This window comes from Notechis scutatus, chromosome 1, assembly GCF_049901735.1.
Source record: "Notechis scutatus isolate UNSWTSFEM ecotype Mainland chromosome 1, rNotScu1.2, whole genome shotgun sequence".
NCBI classification, from domain to species: domain Eukaryota; kingdom Metazoa; phylum Chordata; class Lepidosauria; order Squamata; family Elapidae; genus Notechis; species Notechis scutatus.
The window spans coordinates 143,748,697-143,774,762 of record NC_142009.1 but is presented as its reverse complement, the minus strand read 5'-3'; the positions used below and the strand labels follow the sequence as shown (position 1 = coordinate 143,774,762).

Here is a 26,066-nt window from a genome sequence, read left to right as displayed (position 1 = left end):
ATTCCCTTCAGGATGGACTGGAGTGAATGCATCTTGAACTGCCTGTATTTCACCCGGCGGTTAAGGCGCTTCAAATCCAGAATTGCCCTCCATCCCCACAAGGCTTTTGGGATTACAAACAATATGGAATAGAATCCCATGCCTTGTTGACCCTCAGGCACTGGCTGAATAGCCTGAATCTCCAGCAGGTGCTGAATAGCTGTTTTCATAAGGTTCCTTCTCTCTGCATTCCTAGAGATAGGACAATGAATGAAAAACCTCGGGGGCATAGAGAGGAATTATATAGATAGTTCGGAGAGGAATGTCTCCAGGACCCAGGTGTCAGTGGTTACTTCCTCCCAACACCTGGCAAACAAGGCCAGACATCCCCCAATGGGAGGGTTGGTCTCCATTTTATCTGGGGCATTGGAAGGGACGACCCTCAGCCCCTCGAAAGGGCCCCTTATTGTTAAAAGGACAATTTCTACCTGTCCTGTCCTGGCTTTGTTCCTGCCTGGGGGCGAAAGACCTCTGGGGTCTGGGCATCCCCCTCCTGTTTCGGGGGTCCTATAATAGGAGCGTCTGGCATAGGGAGTTGGTCTATAATCACTTTTTCTGGACTTGGATGGCAAAATCTTCCCTTTGTCCTTGGAGTCCACTAGGACCTTGTCCAGAGCCTCTCCAAACAATTTATCCCCTTTAAATGGGGCCGTGGCCAACCTCCTCTTGTGCCTCATATCAGCCTGCCATTGCTTTAGCCAAAGCAAGGGATGAGAGGTCACTGTTCCCCCTATTGCCCGGGACGCAAATCTGGCAGCACTCAGTGTGGCATCAGGTGAAAATTCTACTGCTGCCAATCGTTTGTTCACATGCAGGTGTGATCTGACATTGTCCAGTGGATTTCTCTCCTGTAGCTCCTGGAGCCAGATGAGAGAGGCCCTGTTGAAGAAAGAGGCGGCTGTGGAAGCCTTCACTGCCCATGCTGCTGACAGGTGTGTTCTTTGAAACGTTTGCTCAGCCTTCTTGTCCTCCGCCTTCAGTGAGTCCTCAGGCTCCCCAGGGATGTCTGTGTTGGCTTGCAGGGCCGCAACTGAGGGGTCAACATCGGGCACTTCCAGGGCCTTGGAAAGATCACCTCCTACATTAAACAATTTCTTGTCTAGGGAGGAAGGGCTTGGACCGGACCCGAGGGACGTTCACTGTCTTTGGATGAGTGTGGTGAACATCTTTGGCGCAGGGATGACATCTGCTGTGACTGTTTTCTCAGAAAACAATGGGTCATTGGGGTCTTCAGAGGGGTCTGCAGGCTCCTGCGGTTCAGGGACTAAGTCTCACCCTGTGGCCTTTTTGGTCTTAAAGAGGAGAGATCTAAAGATGGCAGGTTGGAACAAGCCAGGGATAGAGCCTTGGTCAGCCTAGTTGAGGCCCTCATCATTGGAATAGTTTCTGTCCATCAGCTGGCCACTGTCAGATGTGATGGAGTGGGAGCTTACAGCAGGAATATATGCACCTGATTCTGTATGCAGGGAAACATCATCATCATAATGAGACCTGTGTCTCCTCCTGCCTCTGGATGAGGAAACAGAAACCTCTGAGGGAGAACCTCTGGTCTGTCTCAAGACAGCTGACACTCATTGCCTCACTGCCTCATTTAACATAGCCTGCATATTAACCTGGAACTCAGGTTCCTGTGCCCTAACTCAGGGGTCCTCAACCACCAGGCCGCGGACCGGTACCGGGCCGTGGAGCACTCTCTACCGGGCCGCAAAGAATTTTTTTTAAAAAATGGCGTCTTTCTTCACCTTCGGTGAATGCTGCTGGGATCGGGGATCAAGGACACAAATGAAAGAAGGGGAGGGAGGAAGCAACCGAAGCCTGTCCTGCTCTCTGGGTCAGCTCTCTCAGTCGCTCTCGCTCCTCCACCAGCACAGGAAGAAACTGCTTCAAAGAAGCGAGGGGAGCTTTCTGTCGCCACAGCTTCCCCCGAAGCGCCCGTTTCTCCCCACCCGTCCGCCCGCCGCGCCGCGCGCGGGTTCAACCCAGTGCTCGTTCTGCCTGCCTGCCTGCCTTCGTTAATGGTTGAATCGAACAGCTTCGGCTGAGTAAAAGAGGCGAATAGTTATTATTCTCAGCCAAGCTGCTCCCAAACAACCAGAAACTAAGGCAGGCAGGCAGGCAGGCAGGCAGGCAGAACGGGACACTGTGGATTGAAGTGCGCGCGCGCGGGGTGGGAGTGGGGATGAAACGGGCGCTTCGGAATAGCTGCGGCGACAGGAAAAGCCCCCCCGCTTCTTTGAAGCAGTTTCTTCCTTGGATGGTGGAGCAGCGAGAGAGCGAAGCCTCTTCTCTTCTCCCCCGGTCCTTGCAAAATTTTCTGCTTGAAACCAGTCCCTGGTACAAAAAAGGTTGGGGACCACTGCCCTAACTGGTCTGATCCCAGCTGACATGGGAGTAAAGGTGGCTTCTGGAGCCATTCTGTGCCTCTGATCAGTAACTGTCAGTTGCTCTGTTGCTGGGCGGATAGAGAAAAAGTTTCTGATCTCAAAAGCCTCAATAGATTCCTGCTCTTCAGCTCCCCCTATGGCCACGTCTGCTACTGCAGTCCTGTCAGTTTGCAGTTGCTTCTCTCCTCTCAATAATGGCTGTTCCTCATTTGGGCGGGAAATTATGCAGGGTGCCATTTCCTCATCATTTTGCTCTTTCCCTCGAGCCCACACTTTATCCAGAGCCTTGTCCCTCTCTCCTGCCTTGGAGCCCTTTTGGGTTTCCTGAAGCCTTGTCCTTTGGCTTAGGGCTGTAAAATGAAGCCATCTGTTCTGGGGCTGCTGGGCTTAGAGAATGTAACGGCTGTCGAGCCGCCCCCTCCACTCTCCTGACATCACGGCTAGCCTTTTGTGATTCTGCCATCTCTGACTCCAACGATCTTACTCTGGAGTCACCCCGATCACGCTGCAGCCTTTCACTTTCCTAAACCTACTCTCACTACCTGTACTCTTTGCTGTAGGTCTTCTGCCCCTTTAAAGGCTACCACAGTTAATCTCAGTGTCTCCAACGGCCGAAACAGCTGGGAGCCTCCCAAGCCAAAGTGAGGTAAGGAGGTAAGGATGGTATTCAAACTCCTCCCGCAACCAGAACCTTAGTACCTTGTAGATCAGCCCTCAGCCGATCCGAAGTCCAACGACCGGGGCAGAGCCCCGGCCACGTTGCAGTTTGACAGCTATCAAAGTGGTAGACCGATTCCGGCTTGCAATAGAATTCAGGATTGGTGTTTTTATTCCTATTTTTCCAATCCATTTGAAAGGATTTGTTAAATTTGCTAGGAGAAGAAATTAACATGTAGTCCAACAAGCTGACAGTCATTTTCTGGGGAGGTTCCTTGCAGCAGAGGGAATGTCATCAAAGTTTTGACAGACTCAGTCCAATCACAGGCAGAGACTGATCACCCAATCCTGAATGCTATCTCCATCACAATGGAGAAAGGCTGTGGTCTCTGATGTATGAGAGGACATCTTTTTAATGTTTGCAAGTGTAGCGCCTGCGTGTAAATGAAGTACAAATGTCTGTTTCCTTTAGCAAAGGAAAAGCAACATATGTCAGGCATCAGTCTTTTCATTAGTGGAATGTAGGGCCTTCTATTTGCTTAGTTGAAAGAGATTTAAAGCATAGTAAAAAGTAAATATTTTTAATTCATGTTTTTATTTTTTGAAAAATTTGCCCAAGAATGCAAAATGTGAAGTTTCACTATATTAATTTGAGAGTTACACTGAAAATTAAAAATTACAATTATCAGCATTTTTTAAAAAATATACATCCTTCCAGAGAAGTGACAAGAATGGGACAATTCTTTTCAAACCATACTTAGTAAAGCACAATTTCAGCAGACTTTCCAGAAGAAATTTCAGAAGTGAGCCAACTCACATGGAGGGCTCTTTTAATTACTGCCAACTATAAAACCATTTGAGGTGGGTTTTTTTAAGTCAAAACTGGCTTGTGTACTTACTGGCTGTGTCTAGGACTAGAAAGCTTTGGTTGGCTAATTTTGATGATGCAATAAACTAAACATTCCAGTTGGTTTTGGAAGAAGACTGGACTATTTTTCTCTTCCTACCCACTCCCAAACTTATAGTACCATTTTCTAGAATATAATTGCAAAGGAGTTGGTTGGCCTGAACTTTTGTATTTCATAATGAAATTGAAAATGAAACGAACAGGAATCCTTGGTTTTTCCCTTTTATCTCTTAAGTACAATCTTACTAATCAAATATTGCAGGCAACTGCTCACATTTGCAAAGATCCACCACCTCAGCAGCATATCAACACAAAACACAAATAATGGTTCACACAGAAACTTCCAGATGAATTCCAAATGGTTCAATGAAGCCAGACAAGAGAAGTCTTTAAGGTTGTTTTTTTTTAAAAAAAAAAAAATCTGCATTTTGTGAAGTAGATCGTTGGTGCAGTCCTCACCCTGAATTTGGTAGGTTACTTGAAAAATGCATCCAGAAATATTAGTTCTCTCGTTTATCAGTCAGTACTTAACTTGCTTCATTTTCTCTACAGAATCAAGAATCTCTTCTTCATTAATACTGTGTTGCTCCCATTTCAGCACTGCATCAGGATACTACTGGTGTCATATCCCACAACTGTCCAAAAGGAGACAAAAGAATAAGGTTATTAAAATGATCCAGAATTACTGTAGATTCAGTTGGGGTAAGTTGTATTCTCACCTTCATAACTTTATCTGTTCCAGATGTCAGCAACCAACCCCGTGTTGTATCAAAGTGTACATGGACAACATTGTGTTTACTGTCATGGAAAGTGGCTGTAGGAGCACGTCTAAAGGAAGCACATAACAGGACAAAGTGAAAATATAGGAATTTGAAGATCACAATATCATATCTAGATGCAAAAAATAAGTAAATTAAATCTTAATTCAGACCCCGTGGCCTTCAGCAGTAGCTAAACTATGATTTCTCACAGTTCTAGCTACCATAACATCATGAATTATTTGGGGAACTATCATTCAGCAACATAAAAATTTCTCATCTCTGACTTAGATCTAGTAAAACTTTCAAAACTGACATTTCATTTATATCCAGAAACTGCTACGGTATAAATTGCCCCAGCAACTGGAAGGGGGTAAATTACTTACTCCTCATCTGTTATTGATTCATAACAAGTATCACAGATTCTCACTTCAAATTCAAATCCCATGAGAGGTATGGAAGAGCGCTTCGAACTGCATTTACCACACACTGCTTTTCCACACTTTCGGCAATGATGCTGAAATTTTAAAAGCATATAAGATTCACCATGAAAGAACTGAACTGAAAGAACTATCACATCAAAGCATATCAGGGTGGGTCTTATAAATTTCCCTCCCTGTCCCCAAAGCTCTGCTACATCACTTATAAAAAATTATAAACCATATTAGTAAATAACAATCATCATCATCATCATCATCACTAATGGGTTTCCCTGAAAAGTTGCTGTGAATCTTCAATAATTTTTTGCTGAGTCACACAAATTAATTTCCTTTGATGCCCATTAACTTTTGGAATGTTAGCAAATTATTCATACAAAAAGATATAAATGAGTTTCATAAGTGAGAATCAAGGTTAAGAAGGACCTGCAATAAAATATAGCATGGATTACTTGGGAAAAATTCATTTTATTTCCCCCCTATTCACTAAACATGTTGAACCAGTCAAGTTTCTCAGCGGTAGCCTCCAAATCCCATAAACTCTTCCATTTAACCACCAGCCCTATTTCCTGTTATTTTTTCCTCTTTAAAACACCCAATATCTTATGGTTATTAAAGCATAAAATATCTTTGAACATGTAATGGTATAAAATATTTTTGAACTATATTTCAGCAAGGTGAACCATCAGAATGCTTCCAATGAAATTTCAATACTTGAAACATGTCAACTTCAAACATTTTGTTGACTTCTAGAACACAGGGTTTTTTCAAATTGACAAGCTCCATCTTTTGCACCAGTAGTGTAGTTTTGGTTCCATAAACACCCACCTTCCTGAAATGTTTACTATTGTATCCAAGGGAACAGGGGACAATCTTCAATCATTTAAAAAGCAGCATGATACATACCTGTCTAAGGCCTATTTTTTTGCTATCCCACATCTGTTTGAAGTTCCAGAAGAACGGCTGGTCACATTTCTGACAAGAGTCACTATCCAACCATTCTGGTGTCTAAGAAAAGAAGAAGGAAGGAAGGAATCCTTAAACTCAATTGTGCACTGGCCATAAATAGACATCAAGTCTATACCCTTAAGGAAATATGCTGCTCTCTCTTCACTGGGACTGGCATAGTGAATTATTCTGAAATTCTACCTTATTGTAAATCAACAATTTCTGTATACATTTGCTTACATTGTGCACTTTAGATATACTATAAAGTTGATAGCCATGAGTTCCAAACAATGGATTCAATGTAATCTCTAAGGTTTCCCTTAAACTGTTCTCTGATATATATTTTGTTGGTCTTGTCTCTATATTTGTTTTCTGAGGTTTTAATATTAGAATCATAATGCCAGACACACTGGAGAATGGCCTACTATTTTCTCTTCAGGAAGTTGACTATAAAAATCTAAAATATCTTCCTTTGTTGCATATGAATATATGTCCCTTGAGCCAATTTTATTCCTCCCTAATAAAATCTTGAGTATAAATTGCAGCAATTTCCTCTGTAGGAATACGGCAAAATTTATATCATTTAGAAGAGGGGATATGTGCTACTCTTGAATATCTGTTAAAAATGCCATATATATAGGTCTAGGTGTGTTTGGGTCTTTTCCCATGTAAGATTAAGAGTATCTTGGCGATGTTTTGACGAGGTCTCACTCGAAACGTCGCCAAGGTACTCTTAATCTTACACGGGAAAAGACCCGAACACACCTAGACCTACATATATATACATACATACCTACATACATACATAATTTATGTCAATTTACAGCATTTATATTAGCATGTAATCATGAAAATATGCCTAACTTTGTAAACTGCATCATTTGTATACTTACAAATGTACGCAATTGAGATAAATAAATAAAAACAACAAATTAAGTGAATCATCCAGATGACTTTGAATACAGTGGAATGAGTATATCATTATTTTGAGGAGATACACAAACATGAATTTTGTCCATTGCATTTGAAGTTTGGTAAATGCTTGTTAAATTAAGGTTTTACTGTATGGATTTTCTCAAATACCAAACTAAAGAGCTGGCTGCCTGCATTAACAACTTTAGACCAGCTTCTAAGAGAAACAAATATGTCTATCCAGCACCATATTGAATTATATTCAATATATGTAGAGAGGTAGTTTCAATGATATGTGTATTTATGAGTGAGAGAGAAAGCACTGGATTTATATTACTCCTAACAGCAACGGTCCTACACAGCACCAAAGGCTGGGATGAGCAATTCATTCATTGGATAGCAATAGAATTTAGACTTTACAGCCCTATCTAAGTGGTTTACAGAGTCAGCATATTGCCCCCAACACTCTGGGTCCTCATTTTGCCCACCTCAGAAGGATGGAAGGCTGAATCAACCTTGAGCCGGTGAGATTTGAACTGCCAAATTGCAGTCAGCTGGCAGTCAGCAGAAGTAGCCCAATACGGAGATATTCTCCTTTCTCTCAAATTAAGAGTGGAAATCTTTTCTATTATTACCCTTAAACTCCCCAGGCTTGCAAAACAGTCCCAAAATTTTTGGTGCCATTTAATAAAGTTTTCCAAATAGGAATGGAAGCAGATGTCTTCCAGCAGCATTTTTAGTCTGACCTTCCAAATTAAGTCCCTGACCTAGTCCAAGGCATCTGAAGGGTACCAGGCTGAGGTGACAGTAGTGAAGCAGCCCCCAACAGGAAAACACAATGTTATTATATTGAGTTTTCAGGCAGTCACCTTTGGCTTAAATGGCTTTTTGATGCATCTTTTGAAGATTATGTAAGTGATAACTTCCCTGATCAGAGAAAGAGGAAGAACTGACTGGATACCTCTTGCCTCTCAACATCCATATTCCAGACAACGATTCTGCCATCTGCCCCACAAGAGATGAGTTGCCGAGTGTGATGGGAATAAGAGAGGGACTGAACTTTATCACTACAGACCAAACAGAGTAAAATAAAAACAATGTTAGGAATCATTTATGAATAGGATCAGTAACTGGAACATGCAAGTTTCCTCTATCTCTCTTGTCTGTCACACATACAAAATCTGAAATCTCTCTTCATGTCCTGCCTTTATGTACAGCAAAATTAGAATAGAATAGAATAACAGAGTTGGAAGGGACCTTGGAGGTCTTCTAGTCCAACCCCCTGCTTAGGCAGGAAACCCTACACCACTTCAGACAAATGATTATCCAACATCTTTTTAAAAACTTTTTCAGTGTTGGAGCATTCACAACTTCTGGAGGCAAGTTGTTCCACTGATTAATTGTCCACACTGTCAAGAAATTTCTCCTTAGTTCTAAGTTGCTTCTTTCCTTGATTAGTTTCCACCCACGGCTTCTTGTCCTGCCTTCAGGTGCTTTGGGGAATAGCTTGACTCCCTCTTCTTTGTGGCAGCCCCTGAGATATTGGAACACTGCTATCATTCTTCCCTAGTCCTTTTCATTGAGAGCCACAACATATGATATAAATGCCACAACATATGATATTGAGAGCAATATCATATGTTTTGGCATTTATTTGGGAGTGTTATAATTTCAGCATACTGCTCCACAACCTGACCATTTCTCTAACAAATAATGATATCTATCATTCTTTGAAACAGGAAAGACAGGATTTTTCTGTGATTTAATAGAACCCGGAGATTCACCAATTAGAACCAGATGCAAAGTCACCATTTGAGAAAGATCCCAATTGTGTAATTTAGACTTTAAAAACTAAACTGGTCAAACAATAAGGAACTTACTCCACTCCAGACATCTGTATGTAGATCCCGCTATATTTCAATTTATACTTTATTATTATTATTATTATTATTATTATTATTATTATTATTATTATTATTATTATTATTATTATTATTATTCTTTAATAATCTTATATAACTCAACTGTTATACATTCATTTTAAAAATTAGCCATAATCTGAAGCTAGTGTGACCTCAAGTGGTGTCTGCCTCTAAATTCTATTTCATTAATAAAAGATAATGGGATTTTTTCACGATCAATATCTTTTTTCAGGTAACAGGCCTTATTGAGAGACTTCATTTAGTGTTTTTGGATGTCAACAATAATTAAATGTCCATAATCTCATGAAATCTCTCATAGAAAGCTGATTCTTTGCAGCATCCCAGGCACTGTAGTGATTCAGAGTTTGAAAGAAGCCCAAGTGGCCTTCGGTTTATTTTGCCTGGTTTGTGTTAATGTGAAACAAGATTATTTCGTTTTCACTTGCTAGAAACCTATTGGGGCATGCTGTTTCATCTCATGCATTCTGAAAAATTTCCGTTTAAACGCAGTTCTGAATGAGATACTTCTTAGGTGTACACGACAAAAAGCACATTTTGGGACTGGGATAATAAGAGTAAGACTATAGAAAGAAGCACCTAGTGCTCATTTTGTACCTGTGTCCTTGGAGTTCGATGGCTGTTCCTTTTCTTCCTCCAATATCCCACATAATGATGGAATGATCAGAACTGCCTGAAAATAAGACACGCTGCACAGGGTCCCAACACAGGGCACTGATTCCACCTGATGAGGACGGGGTGGGGGTGGAGGAAGAAATGAAGCATGAAGATTTGTATTAGCCACATATAATTATTATTGAGTAATTAAAGATCTGTTATTTTCTATAAGGCATTAGAACCCAGGCAGACAATACAGACCACCTCACTAGTTGCACTAAGGCAGAAAAAAAATCCATGGAAGCTGACTCAGTGACTTGAGGTGGTTACTCCTCCTGGCTCAGCCTACTTCACAAAGTTGCTGTTGAGCATTACTCTCATTTAATTAATTTATCTGTGTATTGAATGTCAACAAATGGAGTGGGTTTCACTTTACCTTCTGGACAACTACTATTAGCATGAGGAAAAATATTCACAGCTCTGGATCCTGGATGTGGATATCTGCCATTCCCTAGCCTGCTAGGGCATACCTGAAGAGAAGCATGTTTTCTGTCAAACAGAATGGCCCAGCCACTGCTACACTCCAGTGCTTCTCCCTGAAATTTCAATCTCTTGTGAAGAAATTTCCCTCTGAGTAGCTACTGCCTTTGAGATCATGCACTCCAGGTAGCATCTGTTCACCTAATATGGGCTAGCAGAGAGGGGTGTGCTAGCTAGAATATCTCATTGGCCAGAAATGAGCCCTTTCTGTAATGGATCCTTCTGGGGTAGTAGCCAGGTGATGTTGTTCCCTGTCCTTTTTTTCCCTTTGATATTCTAATTTTGTGTCCCACAAAAAGAAGATGACTACTGGAAAGAAAGATAGCTTTTAGAAGTCTGGTTCAATCAATTCTAGAGATTGCTGGAAATTGGCTCTATGGCTACAGATTAAGCCCTTCTACATTAAGCCACTGCCTTTCCTAGCCTCTTCTCCTTTTCTCCCACAACTGATGCCTACAGGCACTCAACTTCCCCTAATCTTCCCAACCTTTGTTTCATATTGGAAATACCTGGTTGTGAGTCAAAGTCTGCAGAAAGCCCTTCAGCGGTATGAGAAAAACCATCTCAAGTAATGTCAGAAAAACACTCCTGGGGCTGAAAATAACAAGGTATTCTAAATAGCCACAACATGCAGACAAATTATATTGAAAAGATTTTTCATGGAACTTTGAACCTCAGGATTACATCCATCCTTCCATCTGTCTATTTCTAATTTAGGTACTGCTCGTCTTGCTCTCAGGGTGATTCTTTCTTGTAGTGTGTGTTTCACCTCCATTTATGCTGATCATAGAAAAGTCAGAGCGATTCAAGACCATACCTGTGTGTCCTCTGAAAGTTGTTATGAGGCTGCTATTTTCTTGTTCTAGTTTAAGGATGGTCACTTGCCCAGAATGATCACCAATGAAAACATTCCGGGTCTCCACATCAAATCTGGAAAAAGAGGAGTTCAGGAAACCGACAACACTACAAAAGTCTCTCCCCACTTTTCAGTGCTTGCACGGACTGAACCTTTTCCCCCCAACAGCCAACCCCAAAGAAGCCAACGTTTACTCTCAGGACTTCTAGCAAGAGGCAGCACCTCAACTGGAAAACACCTCATACTTCCCCTCTCAATATAGTAGAAAATAACAAAACAAAAATGTTGCTTTATCACTGAAACTGAATGTTTTGTCCTATATCTCTACCAGCCAAGAACTGCCTCCTGAAGGGGAGCAGCGAAGGTCTCAGCCCAGAGAAGGAAACCTATGCTCTGGATTTACATTTCTTCCGATATTAGGGTATTCATGTTCTGTGAAACAAACAAGTTTCTACTCGGACTATAATACAGGTAGTTCTCAACTTACAGCCATTCATTTAGTGACCGTTCAAGGCTAAAACGGAACTGAAAAAAATGACTTAAGTCCATTTTCCACATTTACAATTGTGCAGCATCACTATGGTCAAAAATTGGGACACTGGACAACTGGCTCATATTTATGACGGTCGCAGTGCCTCAGGGTCATGTGAACACCTTTTGCGATCTTCTCACAAACAAAATTCATGGGGGAGCCAGATTCACTTAACAACTGTGTTACTAACTTAACAGCTGCAATGATTCACTTAACAACTGCGACAAGAAAGGTTGTAAAATGAGGCAAAACTCACTTAACAACTGTCTTACTTAGCAATGGAAACTTTGGCCTTAGTTGTGAGATTGCGAGTTGAGGACTACCTGTACTTTCATTGCTGGCAAACCCAGGTTTTGTTAAGCAAATCAGATTCAAATCCATTTCCTTGTGAAATCCAATGATTCATCTTACTCTCCTCAGCAAACAGTTCTTTTTGACATGGGTGGAGCTCAGTGGTGGGATTCAATTTTTTTTTACTACCAGTTCTGTGAGCGTGGCTTGGGAGGGGCGTGGCAGGGGAAGGATACTGTAAAATCTCCAGTCAGAGGTGGGATTTGCCGGTTCTCCCAACTACTCAGAATTTCCACTCCTGGTTCTCCAGAACTGGTCAGAACCTGCTGAATACCAGCTCTGGTGGAGCTCTCTCTGCAGATGTCAGTTAGGTAGAACTCATCTGCTGTAGACATGAGAGTTATTCTCCCGCCGGTCTTACTTTTATCTCATTCCGGTTGAATGAGGGGGAAAGCCACCTTGATTTCATATGCACTGGTGTATAGATAAAATCCAACTACACCTTCCAAGGCATGACCCAAATATACTAGTACATCAAACTTGGAAATATATAGGAATCGTTAAACTTATTCAAACCCACCCGTACTTGTCCTGCAATCAGATGACACATTTCCAAGCAGCAACTGTTGCATTTCTAGTTCCTAAAATATTCAGTATTTCAAAATACTGCAGAGGAACCAATGCAAGATATTTATGGGCTGTTAAATCAGCATTAATAACTACAGTGTGCCAGAAAGATAAAATCAGTTTCTAATTTCAAGGCATAAATTTACACAGTCAGTGCTTATTTTCTTATGAAATGGCAGGTTGAAAAGGCCTTAAAATTGTATGTGCTGCTGCTATTCCTGGAAAGGATACTGTAACCCGCACGCGCCTGCACTAATCCGGTAACTGCCAAGCCGCTGGCCACTTTCAGAGCAATGCCAAGTAAAGTATTTATCCTGCCCAATGCTCAGGAGCCATTCCATTTCCAAAACGAAAAGGACCATCATCACTCTGCTCTGATGAGCTGGAAGAGGAAGAATAAGGTGGTTAATATCATACACGAGAGCATTTCCTATCCAAGAAATATATCACTTCCAAATGACATTTGTGTTAGTTAAAAGTTTATTGTGATCCTGAAGTAGCCTTCTTCCATTTCTGCTACTGTCGCGTATTCCTTCAAGTTGCCCAAATGACCTCAAAGGAATGCAAATATTATGGAGCTGCAGCATCGTGTTGTGTTATATGCCTAGAACGGCAGGAAAGAAGGGATGCGAATGAAGGAATGGCGTCGAAAAGCAACATGACGGGCTCTGAAAACCAGCCACCACTAAATGGAGCTGCTTTTACAAGAGGAAACTGAGATTTAATTTAAAATAGCACTGAGGGACAACAGGAGTTAATCTTGCTCTCGGATATTAACAGTGTAACCTTTGTGCCTAAGGTGGGACTAGAACTCACCCTCTCCCACTTTCTAGACTGATACCTTAATCCAGGGATGTCAAACTCACGTTGTCACGGCTTCATCACATGTCATATTGCGACTTTCTCCCCTTCGCTAAACCGGGTGTGGGCGTGGCCAGTGTGTGTGATGCATTCGGAATTTAATACTCCTGCCTTAATCACTACAACAAATTGGCTCACATGTCTTTAATAAAGAACTCTGAATTATATAAGTTTCTTGATGTAAGTGCTCAGTCGCCTGAACCGTGAGATGGGTGGTAAATAAATTTGATAGATCAGATAGACAGGTAGATAAAAATAAGTAACTTTCAATGTGGAAGTGTGTCATTTTATTCTAGCTCAATCACACGGAGGTAAATTTTCATTTACTCTTCCCAAACCAAGAAACAAATCTACAGTTTTCATTTAAAGTTATTTATTTATTTGTTTGCTTGCTTATAAAATGTATAGGCCACCTATCTTACCTCAAGGTAACTTGGGCAGTTTTCATTTTGTTAGCTGATTATTACAGTGGCATCGAATTAATGAATCCAAACAATGAAATACTCTTGTGTCTCATCCCTCCAGCATAACAAGAAAATGTTGAGTTTTATATGAATTGTTCCCTTAAAAATGCCATCTATTTGCATTTCCTAATCTCATGTCTAACTAAAGTGATATGAAATCATCACAGGATAAATACAATTTACAGACCAGACCAGAACCCAGCTTCAATCTTCCCAGCTAGATGCTTCCTATGTTTAGTCAGACTGAAGATTATGGGATATGTAATCCAACACAATAGAACAGCAGCACCAGACTGAAGAAAACTGTCCTATCAGAGATCCCAAGAAAAGCTATTTAAAAAAGGAAAAATTATCATCCTGTACAGGTAGGAATTTTTTGACAGAAAAAAATGACTTTCAGCAGGTTCTACTGTTATATAGTTTTACTGACAGCTCTTTAATCAGACTGCAGTATTCATGGTGACTGCAGTATTCACCAGAAGCAGATGTCTTCATGGTGAACTGCCTTTATTGAATCTGAGTAAACAAATCCTAATAAAAGGAAGTCCACAAACCATGCTGCCTAAGGAGTTGTAGTCCAAATATCTAGAGGGCTGCACAAAATCTCTTGTTTCCTTTTCATATGACATTTAAAATGAATGCTTTTGAAGGCCCAGACCTAAGGGAAGTATTCATTAAGAGAAAATCTGATCATTATTATATAATCACCACTTACAGATTTAGCAAACTAGTTTTCCAATTATTCACTCTTTGAATCCTTAAACCACAGATTTTCTTCGCATTGATAAACTTCTCAGAATATCTTTGCTCTCTTTGTTCCATTATTTCCAGACACAAAGACTTAAAGAACAGCTTTACACCAGGAAACATAGAAAGTGTTGTATTCTGGAATCAGTGTAAGTAACATAAATGACAACACTTGGAACCAAGCACGTACATTAAATTGATTTCTTCTAATAGCAATTTATTTATGTTATTGACTGAGACTAAATGTAAATGATTTTGAGATGTGAAAAAACACCCAATCATCCAAAAGTGTTGAGCTGCGAAGAAAAAAATGTAGACATCACCCCACTTCATTAGACTGAAAATTGTTTTAAAGTCATAAAGGGGTTTTGCTTGCTATTCCAGACAAATGCCTGAAGTTGAAGATCTGGTAGTGCTGTTATGAATTTAACATAGATTCTTGGAAAAAAATAATTTGGAAAGGTGATATTGTTTCAAACTTTTCTCCCAATAGTAGCAAAAGTATGCTATAATTCATAGCCTTGGAACTTAATAATGGAGATGAATGGAATGCAATTATGTTTGCAGGTAGCAACTTTAATTAAAAAGTTAAAAACCACCCTAAAATACACATTATGACGGAAAACAGCCAGAACTATTTAAAAAGCCAGTCTACAATATTGATTGCTTTTGTAGGCTGTGAAATAAGGACAAATAAATCTGCAGGGGATTTTTTTCCTCTTAAAATACCAACTGCATCTCTTACCCTGGTAACTTTTAACTGCTGTCATCTTGTTGTAATCTTCTGATAAAATAAATTCCTGGAAAATAACAGAGTAGCCACTTTAGAATATATTAAATATCTACTTTGCAATGTAACATTTCTTGTTAAAATCCAAGAATTTATCATTTTGTGCGCCAATCGTTTTGGATCTTATTCCTTTAGATTCTGGTGAAAAACACATGTTCTTCACTTCAGATTCATCGGCTTGTCTGAAGGCATCTCAGGTCAAAATGAGAGAAATATGACCCTTTCAACCATAACCTCCCCACCCCATAAAATCAGGTATCTGTGAAAAATGTAAACACAGCTTGGAAATCCTGGTTTTCCTGCATAACATCTACATAGCCAAGTTCTTCTTCTCAAAAAACAAACAAAAATCTAAAGATACTTTTAAGGTGTGTGTGGCAAACATAAGTTTTGGCCTAGGATTCTCCAAATGTGTTGGGACTACGATTCCCAAAATGCTGATAGCAAATGCTAGGATTTCTAATATGCCCAGAGAGCACCAGATTGGGGATAGTTGACTCATAGAGGAGCTTCACATTTATTTATTTATATCCCACCTTTATTGCTGAGCCCCAATTTTGGTGGGAGTAGAACTCACAGTCTCCTGGCGCCTAGCTTTAACCACTAGGTCAAACTGGCATTAAGGGGAAATGTGATTTGCTAGTTTTACCTTAGTATGTTATGGAAACCCACTCCCTTGTAATATATTTAATAAGCTATGATTAAAAGAAACTGAAGCTTGCTACAACTTCAAGGAAATGATGCAGCTCTTTCTGACTAGAATATGCTTACACAAGAGTACTGGCAGATGGTAGCGATCTCTTTATACCCAATTATCTCTACCAGTAGTGGATAATCAGCAGTTGCTAATCTAATATCTTATCCATTCAAACTGGAAAAGGTTTTCCTGTAACATACTGAGAGAAACATTTCATAGGCACAATTGATGATGATTCATTTATATCAGATTCTCTCTACAGTTATAGGACTTTTGCTAAAAAAGCAGATGAGAAGTTGAAACTAGTCAAGACAAGGCTTAGAGAAAATTAAAAAAAAAAGAGCTAATAGGCAATGACAGGATAGTGATTAAGCTGCTACCATTGCTAGAAATCATTCCTAACCTTTTAGAAGTACAATGGTACCTCAGTATTCGATTGCTTCAAAACTTGTCGAATTTGGTACTTGATGCATTTTGATGCGAAAATGTTGTCCTGTTAGTTGTATTTCTTTGGTCTTTGGTGGGTTTGGAAGAAGAGGGGGATGGCTGCAGAGGGCAGGCAGAAAGACAACCATGCTGGGAAGGTCACTGACATAGGAAAAAAGGCAGACAGAAAGCTTTTCCCAGCCAAAACAAAGGGTAATGTCCTTTGCTTGGCACTCATAGTTTTTAGTATCTATTGTGCCTCCCAGACCAATTAATGTCAAGTACTGAGGTACCACTATATACAGAGAAAGGAGTGATATTTACAGTTATGAGTAGTTTATTCATCATCACAGAGTGACAAGAAAGAAGACAAATGCAAAAGAAGATAGCATGCAGCAATGGAAGAAATTTAGCAACATTAAAAACCAGTGATTCTGACTTAAAATGATGTTAATGAGGCAATATGATGCCAAACTCAGATAGCAGCAAGGACCCCATAGTTCAATAAGTTACAAATATACTCTTCTATTAGGACGATTATTACTGCTGCATTTTGACTGTGCACACCAGCATCATCAAAACCGTGATACTGGAGTGGAGAAAAATGCAAGTCACATGCACAGATGGCCAATTTTGTTATTTGGATACTATTATTAGCTCGTGCGTTGCTTTTTATTGTATATATTCTTGGTGTATTTTAATTGCAAGAACTGTATATATGGATTGTACGTATTTTATTGTATGTATTTATTGTATGTATGCAGGTGTATTCCTGCCCCACCTAGCAGTTCAAAAGCATGCAAATGTGAGTAGATAAAATAGATACCAATTTAGTGGGAAGGTAACAGCATTCCGTGTGCCTTTGGCACTTTTTTCAGTGCCCTTGTAACTTTGAACAGCCATTAAATTAACTGTTATATGTCAAGGACTACCTGTATTTAATAAGAGTATTGTTTAAAAATGTTTACATGTGTGGTGCTTCTCTTTGAGGAAACTAAATACACAAATTGGGTAAGTCAATTCCTTCAAAGGACAGGGGAAGAGAAAAAGTGATCTGGATTTTGCAGAGTTCAAACCTTTACACAGAAATGCTTCTTACAAAGCAGCCAGATTGAACCTTAAGATGAGAAATTGATTTTATTATTTTAAGAAATGCTGGTACAAGCACCTGCTAAGACAAACTGACAAATGTGACACAGGAATCAATCCAGGGGTGGGATTCTACAGGTTCTCACCTATTCTCTAGAACCAGTTGTTAACTTTCTAAGCAGTTCAGAGAACCGGTTGTTGGAAGAAATCTCCTTTTGTTTTTTTCTACCCTTCTTACATTCTTGGCAGTATGCCAAGACTTACTGTCTCAGAAGGAGGTTTTTTTTTCCTTTGCTGGTACTTTCTTGAAGGGGAAGGGTTGTTTTAAGCTTTTTACATTGCTGTTGGGAGGAAATACTCCCGTTGGAGTTAGGACTTTGAAGAAATAATTGAATAATGAAGCAGAGCTGCCAGAAAGAAGCTTTTAATGACAAGGAACCAAGATGAGTGACATTCAACAAGGCTTCTTGGCTAGCTAGAAAGATTTGACATTCAAACATGAGTTTACATACCCTTTTTGAGTTTTGGTCTAAAACTGGTGCCCATTCAAAGTTACAATGGCATTGAAAAAAGTGACTTATGACCATTTTTCACACTTACGACCATTGCAGCACCCCCACTGTCATGAGAGGCCAGGTGAGGAGAAGCGCCCCTTGATGTGAGTGACGTTGAGTTGGCCACACCCACCCAGTCACATGACCAGCAAGCCACACCCACCAACTAAGCCACGCCCACAGAACAGGTTGTTAAAAAAATTGAATCCCACCCCTGAATCAATTGTTTAAAAAGTTCTGAGGATGCATAAAAGGTTTCCTGAAAAATAAGTTGGAGCAAGCTTAGGGAAGAGAAAAAAAGGACTCTGAAAATGTTCCTGTTGCTTCCCTCACTGCCAAACCTTTTAAAAATGTTAGCATATTTGAGTTGTTTCTCTTGAGGGAACAGGAAACAGAAAAGAAACTCTCACAGCACTTTTGCAAGTGGAGAGAAGGCAGCCTTCCACAGATTTGCTTAATAAAACGGGGAATAGGGAACAAAAAGAAAATTGCACAATGTTCCTGTCACAGAATTTAAGTTTACACAAGAGCCTGGGAAAAAAACAGCACACACATTAAACGAACTCAGCTGTTGCCTAAGGATCCAGTCAACATTCCTTCGTAGTCTTATGTGCTGCCATTTTTCCACATGTGAAAATAAACTACTAACATACTACCCATTTGATCTTCTTTCTGTTTTGGAGAAATTACTACATACATACATACATACATACATACATACATACATACATACATACATACATACATACTTACACACACATAAAATTTTCATTAAAACTTTGGTCATCAAAGCCTCCTTAAAAATAGAACTACCTCTTTTTCTCCTAGCATTTTTAACCTTTTACCATTATACTTTAAAAGGTAAATGGTTATTCTAGAATCATTTCTTCTAACTATTATTCAACTTTTTCTATTTTGAATTGTTGTATTGACATCCTGCAATATTGTTTTTAACCTTTTACCATTATACTTTAAAAGGTAAATGGTTATTCTAGAATCATTTCTTCTAACTATTATTCAACTTTTTCTATTTTGAATTGTTGTATTGACATCCTGCAATATTGTTTTTAACCTTTTACCATTATACTTTAAAAGGTAAATGGTTATTCTAGAATCATTTCTTCTAACTATTATTCAACTTTTTCTATTTTGAATTGTTGTATTGACATCCTGCAATATTGTTTTCCTCTGATTCAATCTGCTAATTACTTTATCCAAAATATTTGGTCATTGAAGCACGGTTTATAGGTAGTCCTCAACTTACAACCATTTGTTTAGCAACCGTTCTAACTTACAACAGCACTCAAAAAATGACTTTATTTACACTCACAACAGTCACGGCATCTTCAGGTCATGGGATCAAAATTCAGGCTCTTGGCAACCAGCATCCATTTACAATTGTTGCCGTGTCCTGAGGTCACGCGATCACCATTTGTGACTTTCTCAGGCAGTTTCTAACAAGCAAAGTCAATGGGGGAACCCAGATTTACTTCACAACTACATGATTCATTTAATGACTGCAGTGACTTGTTCAACAAACATGGCAAAAAAACCAAGGTTGTAAAATTGGGTGTAATTCATTTCCTTGCTTAGCAATGGAAATTCTGGTCCTAATTGTGGTCGCAAATTGAAGATTATCTATATACTCTTTATCAGGGGTGGGATTCAATTTTTTAACAACCGGTTCTGTGGGTGTGGCTAAGTTGGTGGGCGTGGCTTGGTGGTCATGGTATTGGCTGGGCGTGGCCAACTCAATAACACTCACATCGAGGCACACATCTCCTCGCCTGGCCTCTCGTGACTGTGGGGATGCTGCAATAGTCGTAAGTGTGAAAAATGGTCATGTCACTTTTTTTAGCACCATTGTAACTTTGAATGGTCACTTCACACAAGCAAAATACCAGCAAAGGAGGGGAAAAAACTCCAGAGAAGTTCCAGAGACAGGAAGTCTAGTCCTGCCAAGAATGTAACAAGGGTTAACGGAGAGGCAGTTTCCGTAAGCAACACCAGAATGTTTCCTTCCTGCCTTCCTTACAGGAATAGGCCAGTAATTTCTTCTAACAACTGGTTCTCCGAACTGCTTAGAATGTTAGCAACCGGTTCTAGCGAATAGGTGCAAACCTGTAGAATCCCACCCCTGCTCTTTATATGCCATTTTGTCAAAATCTAAGGAACTGGTCTGGACAAAATTCAGCAGCACTTTTTCATGTGGCTGTTGATAAAAATAGGATCGCCGACATGATCGCCAATGTCCAATGACGGATATGGCACAAAAAGAAGAAGAAGAAGAAGAATGCCATTTTGGCTATGGTGTTAATAACTTATAACTAACTTACAATTGTGCAACACCTGGTGATTCTAATTGCCCGGGTTTTTAGTCACTTTACTAAAACAAAAAGGTCCTCAGCCATTCTCCAGCTTTCTGGCACTTCCCCTGTTTTCTGTCCAAGTTGTAATTAAAGCCACAAAGCAGCTGACTCAATTGCAACTCCCAACAAGCATGGCCAAAGTGAGGGATCTGAGGAGTTATACTTGGGGTTTAATTTCCCCACCCTAATTCACCAGCCAACTATCCACTCTGAGAAAGGAAGAAATAACATGACGTGAGAACATGGACTCGTTCCAGCTCAGCTGAAGAACTAATTGGCTTTGAGACTTGCCTTTCTTTATACTATTTATACTGTAAGGAAAAAGCATAAGAATTTGTAACTTTGAGAAAAAAATAATCTGACAGTTGATTTTTTTCCGCTTGCCCTCAATCCTATGTTTTGTAACCTGATAAATTTTCTTTACAAAAACACACTTGCAACATAGCAATCAGTCTGAAATTCTTCAGATAATTGTGTTAAATCTAATTGGATGTAAAGAGGTTTACTTCTGACATACATAGTATTGCACCTTTAATACAATTTTACCACTAGTTTACCATTAGTTGGGGGAAAAATATTTCAGAAACATGAATTGAACGGATCAAGCATAGAGATATTCGGCTGCCAACCAAGTGTAATGTGTGAAAGTTAATCTTTGGTATTATTTTTAAACTGTTTTTACAGGATGCTGCTTTTACATTTTGCAGCAGTTTTGTTGCCTGTTTAATGGCCCTGTTAACAGCATTATTACCCATGCATTTTTAATTATGTGTGGTTCTGTCTGATTGCTCTAAAGTTTCTGTGTATGAAAAGGAGAAGCAGAAACACTATTAATAATTTATTAATAATGGGTGCATTCCTTTCACAATGACAGATATACCTCACCAAGACCTTCCATTCAAACCACCAATATAGCATTAAACACGTATGCAGTAATATTCCAGAGTTTGAGAACATGATCATAATTGCCAAAGATGCAGAATATACAGTAGGGTGAAATCCAAGCACCCTTGTTTATCCTCTCTCAGGATAAATGAACTCAGGTAATAATCTACATAGCAATCTATACAACATATGCCTGCCTCAGATCAATACTACATACATTTAAGAGATAGGAATCTGTGGCCTTCTTGATGCACTACAATTCCCAGTATCCCTTACCATTACCTGGCTAGGGCAGTTTGGAATTGAAATCCAGCCATTCTCAAAGTCTGAAGGCCTTTTACAAATTTATTTGTGTATTACAAAAGGGTAAAACAGAAACCTTTGCATGCAAGCCATGTGGTCTAGTGTGGGGCTATAATCCCTACCCAAAACCATATTTCAATTGAGTTTTGCAACTCTGAGAATTCTTAACCAGAAGTCTTAATTATATGTACTTACTGAAACTGTACCATTGTCAAGACCAACAGATAATCTTCTTGTTTCTGGGTTAACACACATGCAGGAACATGGAGCTGGAAAATAAAAGCGAAGTTGTGACACTGAACTCTCTTATTTCATTGCTTCTGAACAGATAAGGTTCCCTTTGCCCATTTTAGTCCGGTTCAAAATGGGTGGGAGGGAAGAAGCAGGGCAAGCGATCTAGTATGCACTAAATGTTGCTTTTCAGTAGATTAAAAACATTCACCAACAAAGATTTTATATGCAGGGTCTGTATTCCATTCCTGAGATCCATACCGAAAAACTAAACATCTGGCACAGGAATAAGCTTGTGTGAGATGAGCAATATTTGGGTTTTGTGGACTGGCTGAGAAAGAGGGCTTCGCTCATAAAATATGTTAATCTAGTTACTTGCCCATCATATGATTCCTGAAGGACTTGATAGGTGGATAAAAGTTAAAAAATCTGGCTGATGGTGTGAGCAACCATAATGATTTATTAAAGTTGTAAGCCACCGGACTCTCAAGAGATTCTAGGCAGCTCACAACAGTAAAAGAAAATGCAATGCAATAAATAAAAGATAAAATATAATGATGATTGGGTAGCCTTTTTAATGCTGTTGCTATGACAACTTTCCATGTAGTCCCCTGAAGTCAAGTTTGACTCACAGGAGACTTTTAAATGTTTTAAATTCTAATTAAATGTTGACATTTTGTCAGGCACAAAAAGGCCCTCAAGGGAGCAGGGTAATCAATGCTTTGCAGGATATGCTGAGCCCACCTCAAACATAGATACGCCAGGGAATATTTTGGGAGAGGGCTCAGAGCTTAAAAGGATGAAATGGATTTCATATGCTTAGGCTACTTGTTTTCTCCCCAAAAGGAAAAAAAAAAGTTTTCAAATCCCCCCCACCGTACTGATTTTGATTCTGAGATAGGGGTAGTCCTCACTTAGCAACCATAAATGGAGCGGTAACTCTGTTGCTAAGCAATGCAGTCATTAAGCAAAAAAATCACGTGACAGGGCCTGACTTCCACAACTCCCACTGTGGTCATTAAGGTCCCTTCCGCAATTTGCAATTTTACTGCCAGATTCTCCATTGACTGCTTGTTAGAAATGGGCAGTAAAGCACACAAATGGTAATTTTGTGACTGCAGGACATTTTCCCCGGTTCTAAATACCCTCCAATTGTGAACTACTTGAATTTCAATTACTTGATTACAAGTGCAACAACCGGATGATAAAGTTACTTTTCAGCACCATTGTAATTTCAGATGGTCATTAAACAGACAATCGTTAAGTAAGGACTACCTGAATTGGTAGGCTGCACTTTCCATACTAATGATTAGATATACTTCATGCCAGACAAACTCACTGGAAATCAGAAAATCTCCATTTCACATTTGTATTGTTATACCAGTAAAATAAACCCTATAATATCAACTACCTACCAGCTTACTTAGCAAGACCAGTACTGTAGTGTCAGAGGAGTTGTGTTCCATGGCAAACCTCATAAAAATAATCTGGTACAGAAAATGCCATATTATTCTTATTATTTCCTCCTAGGGGAGGTTTGTAAAATATAAGCCACCATATGAAAAATTAAGAATATCTAAGCAATGAGGAAAAAATACACAATTTTCTCCTCAAGATTCTTACAGAACTAAAACTCTTAATTCTTGAAAATAACTGAGCAATGCCAGTCCACGATCTCCAGATTTATCTTAATGCTCCTACACAATTTAATGACAAAAAATTGTTTAGAAATGGAAGACAGCTGGCCTATGTCAACATCCAAGAAAAAAAAACCGCCCACACATTGCATGACATGGCAGTTCACCCAGTGGTGGGATTCAGCCGGTTTGCACCGGTTCAGCAGAATGATACCTAATTTTTTGTTGAATTTGGCGAACCAGCTCCAAAATGGCCAGACTCCAATCCCTTGCTTGCTGCAATCTGGCTTTGCAGCAAGCAAGGGGGTTGAAGGCACATGAATGCATGCTAGTCTGGCTTCTCAAAAAAAAATGTTCCCCCTCCCCCGCTCCTGGATTTTCGCTGCCAGACTGTTTAATTTTCTTAAAATGGTCATTAGAGCAGAGAACCGGTTATTAACTTATTTGAATCTCACCACTGAGTTCATCACCTCTGGGGATGAATGCACAAAATCTACAGCAAGTTATATTACATTCAAGTTAATTTATCTTTATAGTGTATGTGTGCTGGAACTGATTTTTGTTGTTCTAGTTCAAGGTCCTTCAAACTTGGCAAGTTTAAGACTTGTGGACTTCAACTCCCAGAATTCCTCAGCTAACATGACTGGAAGAAGAATTCTGGGAGTTGAAGTCCACAAGTCTTAAACTTGCCAAGTTTGAAGACCCTAGTTAAATGAATCTGTTTCTTGAGAATCCATTTGCCCACATTACAGTGTATAATTATTATAAAATATGGTCAGGCATTATGCAAAGTATCAAGCTTGGGTAACGAGCCAGTAGGATAATTTATGTTGCAACTAATGGATTAACACTCCCAAAAAAGTGGACCCTGCACTTGTGGGAAACACTAGGAAGAAAACAAATGGCTTCAATAATGGTCACAGAAGGTGTATGGGAGTGGAGCACGGGTTGGGGAAAGGGTGCAAGGGTATTCAAGGGCCTAGCATGAATGCGGAAGAACTGAGGAAGGTGGGTAGGGAACACTTCCTCCAGCAACTTTCAAGCTTCCCTGCCAGCTTCCCCATTGACTTCCTGGGAAAACTGGCACAGGTTGCAAAAAGTGATCACATAATCATGGGGCACTGCAACTGGTTGTAAGTGTGAACCAGCTGCCAAGTGCCCAGATCTTGACTGTGTGGCTGCAGGGGTCCAGGATGGCCAGAATTCCAAGGACCAGTTGTAACCACCATTTGTTTAGTGCCATCATAACTTTGAACAGCTGATGAATGAATCATCATAGGTCAAACACTAATTGTTTCTATTATTTGCAGATGGAGTTGTTGACTATGCGAGTACTATACCTTCATTTCTGGCAGGAAAAGGATTATCTCCATATAAAACTGCAAAGCAGGATGGGATACCCACTACAAACAAACCAAGCCTGAACACGTGGGCTGAAAAAACTAACTTTGGGGCAGTCCAAGGAATGTTCCATTTTGAAGGATCATTATAACCCAATCAAACTCAATTACAGCTGCTGACTGGCAAATAAATATGCCTGGCTGTACACAAGCTTGATTAACCAGTCAGAATGTGCCAGTGGTGTCAGACATTTTGGAAAAGGCCTTCAAAAAGCTGAAAATCCTCGTTGCAAACGCCAGTGACGGTACAGCAGAAATCTCCTTCTTAACCACTGCTTATAATTAACAACACTACTAAGCTGTGCTGAGAAACAGAAGGCAGCTTGGTTTAAGTTCTAAAAGAAACATAATTTAGAAACAAAGGTTGCCTCAAAACTCAGCCCCACCCACAGGGGTGATGTAGCCCTCTGCACCTTGAAAAATGTTTAGTGGCCCTTAGCAGGGATGGGATTCTACCAGTTCACACCTATTCCTAGAACCGGTTGTTAACATTCTAAGCAGTGCAGAGAACCGGTTGTTAGAAGAAATTACTGGCCTAATCCTGTAAGGAAGGCAGGAAGGAAACATTCTGGTGTTGCTTACAGAAACTGCCTCTGTGTTAACCCTTATTACATTCTTGGCAGGACTAGACTTCCTGTCTCTGGAACTTCTCTGGAGTTTTTTCCCCCTCCTTTGCTGGTACTTTGCTTGTGTGGAGTGACCATTCAAAGTTACAATGGCACTGAAAAAAGTGACTTATGACCATTTTTCACACTTAACAACTGTTGCAGCATTTCCACAGTCATGAGAGGCCAGGCGAAGAGATGTGTGCCTTGATATTGAGTTGGCCACGCCCAGCCAATAACATGACCACCAAGCCACGTCCACCCGGTCACATGACCACCAAGCCACGCCCACCACCTAAGCCACGCCCGTGGAACCGGTTGTTTAAAAATTTGAATTCCACCCCTGGCCCTTAGTTACCAAACAGTTGTCCATCCTGGGCCTTGAGTAATAAAACCTTTCATTTATCAGGGCTGTCAAACTCCCAGCCCGCAGGCTGGATGTGTCACGCGCTGGTCATGCCCAAACCTGGTTTAGTGAAGAGGGGAAAAGTCCCAATACGACGGATAATGCCGCCATGACAACGTGAATTTGACACCCCTGGTCTAGATGAAAAGAGACAACAAAGCCGGTGTCATGTTTCTT

At 40.1% G+C, this 26,066-nt stretch overlaps 1 protein-coding gene across 2 annotated transcripts in view; it reads right to left on the bottom strand.

The window, feature by feature from the left end:
• Positions 1 to 3,658: 3,658 nt before the first annotated feature.
• The window catches only part of WDFY2 (WD repeat and FYVE domain containing 2), a 55,209-nt gene continuing 32,801 nt past the window's right edge, over positions 3,659 to 26,066 (bottom strand). For both annotated transcript variants that reach the window (XM_026668614.2, XM_087947486.1), the window contains 10 exons: positions 21,806 to 21,879; positions 15,243 to 15,297; positions 12,657 to 12,807; positions 10,937 to 11,049; positions 9,580 to 9,706; positions 8,004 to 8,109; positions 6,089 to 6,190; positions 5,132 to 5,262; positions 4,707 to 4,815; positions 3,659 to 4,622 (listed from right to left, as the gene is read on the bottom strand). In XM_026668614.2, coding sequence (XP_026524399.1) covers positions 4,593 to 4,622; positions 4,707 to 4,815; positions 5,132 to 5,262; positions 6,089 to 6,190; positions 8,004 to 8,109; positions 9,580 to 9,706; positions 10,937 to 11,049; positions 12,657 to 12,807; positions 15,243 to 15,297; positions 21,806 to 21,879 — 998 coding nt within the window. In that variant the 3' untranslated portion in view covers positions 3,659 to 4,592. The remainder of the gene's footprint in view (positions 4,623 to 4,706; positions 4,816 to 5,131; positions 5,263 to 6,088; positions 6,191 to 8,003; positions 8,110 to 9,579; positions 9,707 to 10,936; positions 11,050 to 12,656; positions 12,808 to 15,242; positions 15,298 to 21,805; positions 21,880 to 26,066) is intronic.